General features: G+C 39.4%; 1 protein-coding gene across 1 annotated transcript; it reads right to left on the bottom strand.

Moving 5' to 3' along the window:
• Window positions 1–700: 700 nt before the first annotated feature.
• On the bottom strand, window positions 701–8,197 carry LOC111565442 (neuropeptide FF receptor 2-like). Its single transcript, XM_023265505.3, has 4 exons — window positions 7,884–8,197; window positions 5,917–6,252; window positions 5,711–5,810; window positions 701–5,621 (listed from the first exon to the last, which is right to left on the bottom strand). Exons 2-4 carry the CDS (start codon window positions 6,242–6,244, stop codon window positions 4,730–4,732), a joined length of 1,320 nt encoding a protein of 439 aa, XP_023121273.1. The 5' UTR covers window positions 6,245–6,252; window positions 7,884–8,197; the 3' UTR covers window positions 701–4,729.
• Window positions 8,198–8,561: the final 364 nt, after the last annotated feature.

The following is an 8,561-nucleotide window of genomic DNA, read 5'->3' as shown; positions in this document are numbered from 1 at the left end:
ACCCTTGTGCTGTCAGCATAATGCAAAGCACAGACAAATTCGGTTCTTTCAAAATGTCTAAGTCCACATCTTTAATCTGTTTCAGGTTTGTTATCCACACAGCATAAATTGTGTTGTAAATGTGAATATTAGTCCAAATGATCATAGCTTGGCAATCTATTCTTGTTCTTTATACTCTTACTTTTCAATTGAATTTTAAATCTTCTTTAATAAGACAATATTTTAGCTAACCTCAGTCTTAAATGTAGCAAATGACAAACATTTTATCAAAAGGACAAATGTGATAACTGGCAACCCTTCAGCCATCTGCAGGTCCCTCTCAGGCAAAACTCTGACTTAAAGATTGAGCGAGCAAGTCAAAGGGTATTCTTATATTTGCAAGGATGCAGCAACTAAAAGCTGATTTCCGTTTTTTAAATTACACAGGCATAATGCCAAATAGGCACAGGAGACTTCAAAAATAGCAATTAGCCCAGTGCTGCTAGGTCTGGTCTCATGCTTAAAGAGTGATGCTTAACAATAATATGTAATACTCCTTATTTTTGTATATTTTTCATTTTTATATATTTTTCATATAAATATACTGTGCATTGTGTATGGCCTGCCTGTGTCTTGCAAACACACATCTAACTTTCTCTTGCTGCAGTATGAGAATAATAATAACAGACTGGCATTCTGTCTTGAAACGGCTGATTTTTATTTTTCAATAACAAACTGTCAGAAAATTTCTGTTTCCATTTTTGCAAACAAGCGGCAAAGAACATTGGCAATACAACGTGTTTTACAAATGCTGACAGGCAGTAATAAGCAAACAAGCTGGTTGGAATATATATATGTTACATATTAAAACATACATCTATGTGTGTGAAGGCTGATAGATAAACAGAATTAGATACCAAGTGAGTACAAGATGATCACATTGTCAGACTTTTGTCTTCGGGGGAGCATTTCCCATCTTTCCTTACATTCATGTGGTGAATGAGAAAACCGAGCGTCTTCAGAAAGATCTTATCTGTAAGGTTCTGCTAAAACTAAAAACACATTATCAAAAATGATGAGAAAAAGAGCTTGAATGTAAACTGCACAGAATACATACACTTCATGACTCTGTCAATGAGGTTTTCTTCTTTTCCCTTCAATCCCTGAGGCTGGTTGTGTGGCTGCTCTCAGTAGCGCCTTTGACTTTCATAACCACGACACACACACACAATCTGACATGATGTGCAGCTGTTTAGAGAATATGCTGTTTGAAGAGCACATCGATCCGTGAAAGCATGCTCAAATGCCACTGCAGCATACATTAAAGAGACTACCAATGCAAATCAATCACACCTCCATTACAATTACTCATTCCATACAGTAATATTAATTTAGCAGCAGGCCGCTAAAGATAAAAATGATTAAATGTGTCATGGTCTGTCAGATTATTAAATAACTTAAAGTAATAAATTTCCATCCTCATAAAACATGTACAAAGTCTACTTTTTAAAAAAATATTTTACACAAAGCTGTTTATTGTCCTATGGTCTTCTGCTTTATCATCACTGTACAACCACATGTTGATTAACAGAACAGCTTCGAAACTGATGGTGTATTACATCGTGCAAAAGAGTCCTTGTGCATGATACAAGCAAAGCACTGATCAGAGCCTAAAAAACATTGCTCCACAATGCCAAGAGTGGTCAAAAACTCAACAAGGTACCTTTAAACTTTGACAACTAAACATTATGTACTGAAGCTTAGTAATAATAACAGAAAATCATGGATCTCATAGTGAGTTAATAGATTCCATTTGATTCATTTTCTATACAGTCATTATGAATATCTATTGAACATATGCACAGAAAATACTTCATTTTGACACGTGTTGTGCATGATTGATGCAGTTATTACTGCTGTGGTGGGCACAAAATACCATCATCATAATGTCAGCATCCTGACATTACTTACAGCCAGTAAAGCTACTCTAATGTCAGTTTTTTACACAGCATAATATACTTCTATGAAGTCAAGGTTAATTATATAGTTAAGTAGAGCACTCGGTGGCTTTGAAAAAAACTGAACATGCCTTCTGGAGACCATAAGTGGTTATTAGACACCATGGCCTGATCAACCACAACACTAAAACCACTGACAGATGAAGTTAATAACATTAATTATCGTGTTACAATGCAATGTTCAGATGGGGAACCCTGGATACTGGAATTAATGGAGATGGGACTGTATCATCTGCCGCCAATCTAAACACTGTTGCAGATAAAATGGGGCTCGCAAGGCAACAGCAATCGAGCAATGCCAGTAACTTCCCCCAATAGGACAATATGCCCTGCTGGACCACAAAACTGTGACGGAATGGCTTGAGGAACACAAAAAAGAGCTCAAGGTGTGGATCAAGCTGCACCAGCTCAAGCCCAATCTATGGGACCGATACTACCTACCGATAATGTCACTGTACCAGTCACTACATTACAGTGTGTCCATGCAAACAACTGATCGAGCTGTTTTGGCATCCTACACAATATTAGACTGGTGGTTTTAATGTTGTCGTGTCCATGCACAGAACTTTTTACATGAACGCTGTCCATTCTTGACAGAGCTGCGGTGAAAGCAAAATGGCAGCATGATAATGTGAGAACGATGACTTTACAGCCATGAAAGTGGCTTTAATGTCAGGTTTTCTCATGATAGCAGAGCATATAACACACAGCTAACATACTATGTGCTTGAGAGGCGAAGGTTTTAAGTGGAGCTCTCATTTTCAAGTAGCCATGAAAAAAAAAACTAGCTCATGATCATAAATGGCTATATGGCATTATATATTATTTTATTATGTACGCTTTGTTTCCTAATTTGCTAAGTGTCCATCCTATGCATGACCACACTCTGCACATTGTCAGTCCTCAGTATGATACAGTAAATCTCTAAAATCTGCATTCAGAAGAGGCTCTATCTACACACATTTCTTCTCTTGCCAAATCCTACCTCTGATAATAAATATAACTTTTGCCGCTTGCGGTGTTTTAAGTGTTCAAATCTCATAGCGCCCAGTGAGGAGCAGAGATCAGGGGAGCACATGGACGCTTTCCAAATGAGTCTGCGATCTTTTTCCCTTGCTGCTGCATGTCACAGCCGTCAGCTCACTGCCAACTGCCGCTGAACAGTGGAGCGTGCACTCTGACTGGGAGAGGATGACAACTCACACTGAATTGCACTTCAACTTTGAAAGGCATGCTGTTCTAATGTCTTGCTCTAAATTACTTCAGCTAACAAAGGGATAGGGCTTTCAGTCTTTGTGAAACTTACAGCAGTGAGAACAATGTCTATTACACTTATGAATAAAAGCTTAATCGAAATGTGAATTTCACTGTCCAGTTCATCGAATCTTGCAGGTATTTATAGAAAGGTATTTATAGGAATTACACTTGGATAATACACTTGGAGTACATGAACAACAAGAACACATTTGAAGCTTTTAACATAAAAATCTCATGTAATCCAACCATGTTTATAGTATTGTGGTTACAAAATATAGAACATTCGTAATAGGTTTCTTCTCCTTGAAGGCCCTTTCCTGTTTTCTCATTCAAGCTTCTCAATTTTATTTTTATTTGCAGCTGTTCTGGTAATTTCTTGGCTTTTGACGGCATGTGGCTGCGAGTCAGTTGCAAAAAGGAAATTTCACACTTCCCAGACACCAACATGTGAGCCACATGTGAACCTGATGTGTTGTTTCTCTGGGTTGTTTAGTTAAATCTGATAAACCGCAGCCACACCGTGTTGATGAAGCAGATCATCTGGGTTTTGACTATTAATCTCTTGAAGACAATCCTCAGAATTTTTATGAATTAAAAAACTATGGTCAGCATTCTTCCAGCAATCTTCAATTTACTATTTCAGCTATCTATAATTACCTTTCTTTGTATTAGGCCACTATTCCCATACTTAATTAAAACAGCACAGACAAGGGATTCTCCTGAAATGTTTGAAACTGGAAATTTGAAGCAGTAGTAAGATATATAACTTATCCATCACTAAACTGACTACGATAAGGCCTGACTACGATCGCTCATCAAAATGCATCTACAAAACAACTTGTTCTTGGTGTTTTATTGTCAGCATATTATCGTTTTGTTTTTGTTTTTTTTGCCAGGAAGTTATACAACCAGACTGAACAGTCACAGCAGTGAGTTATGACTCCTTAGAACATAACCACCATCACTCTGACCTGCCATTTGAAAAACCCTTGCTGTCATATGGAGTGGGAAATCAGATCACAGTTGCCATCGCAAGTGAATTAGTTCTTTGTTAAAACAAGATTGTTTCATTGACTTTGCTGTAAATGTGTGCTCAGGCAGGGTTGGATGTGACGCGTGCCGTTGCTGTGGTTACTACACATATCACAAAATCCACCACTGTGACAATAATAACGAGAGAGGGATTTTTTTTCAAACATTCACTTTGATTGTTGCTTAACATTAACTTGACATTTTAAACTACCTTTTCCAGGTCTTTAAACACTCTCTGTTTACGACATTATCTACTCTATAAAACCATTAAAAAAACATTCACAAGGGATATCTGAAATGACTCATGACTACAAATGTTGCAAAGCTTGAAAGTACTTTCAACAATGGAGCTCAATCATGTACATGAGTCATGTTTTTCCCATCCTAAGAATGCAACACATGATTCTCCTGAAGTGTCAGACCACTGCTCTGTCTCAGTCTCTCTAAATCTGGGACACTTTTTCCAGGTCTTCCATCACCAGATCCTGTTCTTTGATATCATTTCGATCAGCCAAGCATTCTCCCTCCTGATACGAGCAGTTCCCATTTCCCACTAACGCTGATCCACCTCCGGAGCCTGATCTGCTGAGAGCGGCAGGCTGAACCGGGACCACGGCATTCGCTCTGATCCGATGGGAGTAGGTCCTCGTTTTCACAATCTCAGCAGAGCACAGCTGGAATTTGAAAGCTGCCTGGAAGCCTCTGCGGAAGTTCTCATTGAAGAACCCATAGATGATGGGGTTGACGCTGCTGTTGAAGAAGGCCAGCCAGTGAGCTAATGGATACACGTAGATATTAATGATGCGGTATTGGTGCTCTGTGAGGCTGGCGTAGTCGCTCAGCATCATCAGCGTCCACAGAGGCAACCAGGATAAGATGAAGAGCAGAGCCACAACCAGCAGCATCATTATCACTCGCTTCTTCTTCCTTGAAATCGTGTGCCGATTTTCCATGCTTAACTTGTTATGGCCACTGCCTTCCCCTGGGCTAATTCCACTTCCCCTCAACGGGGGAATGGTGGTCTTGAAGAGGGTGAAGCCGATGTGGGCGTACATGATGACAATCAGGCTGAGAGGAGCCAGGTAGATGTTTGCAAAGAGAACTGTGGTGTAGATTTTCCGCATCTCCTGATTGGGCCAATTTTCTCTGCACCAGAAGAAAGGGTGAGTGTCATTGTTGCCTCCAACAATTCGCACCCTCTGCTCCTTTGTGACCTGGAGCATGATCCCCGAAGGACACATGATGGACACGGCAAGGACCCATATGATGACAATGATTAGTTTTGAGGTGGCGATGGTCAGCTTCTGCTTGAAAGGGTAGACAATGCAGCGGAACCTGACACAAAAGAGATGCATATGTTTTATAGAGTAAAACAAGCACCTACACAAGCACATAATAACCAGAAATGGTGTAAAAGCACTTACCTGTCAACAGCTATTGCCACTAGAGTGAACACAGATGCTGACACAGATATCCCTTGAACCATTCCACTCAGCTTACACACTACATTTCCAAAGGGCCATCCTGCATATTTAAAAAATGTTACTCTTGAATTTTGTTCTTAAATGCTAGTAAAAAAAAAAAGAAAAGCAGATGGTATGAAGAGTTTGTGAACAAGTAGCATCTGTACCTGTTATGATGTTGTCCACCAGCGTGGTTGGCATGCAAAAGATGCCAACCAGCAGGTCACTGATGGCCAGGTTGAGAATGAACAGGTTGGTGACGGTGCGCATGTTCTTGCTGCGCAGCACGATGAAACACACCACCCCATTTCCCACCATGCACACCAGGAAGATGAGCAGGTACGAGATAGTAAATACAGCAGCCACAGAGGGCTTGTGGAGGTAGAAATCAACATAGGTGATGTTCTGGTGCGACAAAGGGTTTTCCGGCACTCTTGAGGAATTGAACGGGTTCAGGCCCTCCCTGGTGGTGTTGAGAACTAGTTTTTTGGTCATTGTGCTATCTGGGTGTGAAACAGACAGGAAATAGAACCAGGGTTAAATATCCAATTTCACAAACTCAAGTAATTACCAACCAGAACATCATCACACACGTCCTTCCAGTGAGAGGCCAATCCTGCACACCAGAAGATGGAATCAATTGGTAACTACAAAAAACAATAGAACCTCCACGGAAATCAATAATCCAATTCTTGTGCCTTTGTATTAAAGCAGATGGGTTGATTCAGTCAAGTGCATGCTCTCTCACACTCACTAATAACAACAGGTTGACCAAATTGACCCATTTGTTCTGAGAGCAGGGCTAAAGTGCTTGCTTTCTTTCCGATTAGTTAAAACAATCATCCAAATCCAACACTCTGGGAAGGAATGAGGTTATTTTGAAGTTTGGGAATTTGTGCATTTTCTTGGTGGGGAAGCTTTGTTAAATTCTCTCCAAGGTTGTGCTTCTTTCTGGTGCAGGAGATGTGTTGAAATTAAAGGTTTCTTCATGTATCTTTTTAGCAGCTCAACATCTGCTGTACACCTGTTGATCATAGACTGTATAAACAGACCACAGAATCCTTGGCTCAAGCACTGATAAATATTTTATCAATGTAATGTGATTAATCAGTATTTAGTATGCAATCATGCTAATCAAGCTACTTTCATTTTCACACTTAACTGCATATTTTTAAAAATTGTAATAACTCCAAACAAATTAAACTAAAATTTACATGAAAACTGAACTTAAAATATATTTTTCTATTGTATATTTATTCTCAGGCCAGGGTTGATTCATCCACTGTGACAGTTTGACTGATTCACTCTAAAACCTTCATCTCAGAGTCATTGTAAGACAACATAGATGTTTTGCCCTCATGCTCTTTGTTTTGTTGCTCTGGCAACAATAAAATGGATGCTCGAGTAGATGTTGAAGCCAATTTTCACAATTCTATAAATTCAAAAGGTTTGAACAAAAGTCCATTCCTGCAGATCCACAGATGAAGGGAGGATTCAGACAGTTAAATCCATCTGAAGCCCAGAAAATTAGGTCATTGTACATATTGTGTTTTCAAAAATCTGAACAGTGCCTCGGGGATAACTGAATGACACTTGAACTGAAGTATTATTCTGACAAAATTTTTCTCTTTTTTTGATCAGTTTGCAGTCATACAGCAATACAAGGTGAGACACTACAGGTGAATAGCTTTTTTTTAATAAGCACTTATTATGAAACTTTTCTAGCTGGTTGCATTACAATGAGACAACTATATTTTTTGTATTAAAGGTTTTCTGTAATTTTAATGTTTTAAAAAAAAGTTTAAATCTCCGAGAGGCAAAATGTCATAAAGTATTCCCCTAAATGTGTATTTTGTTAGAATGTCACAGAGGCAAATTATATCAAAATCTTAAAATGGAGCAGTGCATGAACAAGCAATGTGTTTGTCTGTGATGTCTCACCTTAATATCTTTGTTTCTGTTCACTAACAAAAATAAGTCATGCAGTTTATGCATTATCAATTAGCCCATGTTATAGGTTGAAAAATAACTGTTTCTTTAACCCTTTGATACACAATATGGGTCAAAGGGTTAAGAGATAGACTTTGTAGTTTAGGTTTAAGTTTCCTAAAAAATCAGACACTTGTTTTCTTACCTTAAAGGAAGCCTTAATTGAGTTGCAGTCCTTTCCTCAGTCCTTAGAGGTGTTGTATATCCATTTGACAGAGATTCCACTTATTTAGCACAAAATAACACACGCTCTCATTCCTATGTGAGACCCTGTGCATCCACTCAGTGTGCCTGCCAGGCACAGACTGCTGTAGCACTTATAGAAGACAGAGTGGAGAGGAGGTTCACTTGGGAGAGATGTGCTGCTGGGTGGTGCAGGGGTGGGAGCAATACATGTTTGGAGGCGTAGTGTGAATTGAATATAATATTCCCACTACGCACAGCCTTGTTGCATCTGAACAGACACCGGTTGTCTTTGGAATCAATCAGGCAAACGGGTACTGATCGATGTCATTTGCTTTGTTTTGGATCAACCTTCCAGTTATCAGCGTCAGTCCTCCTCCTCCCTCCTCAGTGCTCGCCCATGCACTAACGAGGGTTTGCGTAAGTCAGATGTCACCCTTTCCCACTCACCCTTCACACTTGCATTGCTGAAGTGGAGAAAATGTCAAGTGTAAGTGGTGCACAGAGGTCTCTGCAAATGAATCAGACTTAATTGGCAGCGCAGCATTTTAATTGAGTTTGTTGTACGTATTAGCTTAAATGTTTTCTTGTGGTGAGGCTTTTATCATAAACAGGAAGCCCTGCAGGAGCACACAATATT

The sequence above is a fragment of the Amphiprion ocellaris genome, chromosome 17 (assembly GCF_022539595.1).
Source record: "Amphiprion ocellaris isolate individual 3 ecotype Okinawa chromosome 17, ASM2253959v1, whole genome shotgun sequence".
NCBI lineage: Eukaryota > Metazoa > Chordata > Actinopteri > Pomacentridae > Amphiprion > Amphiprion ocellaris.
This window is presented reverse-complemented; position numbering and strand designations above follow the sequence as displayed.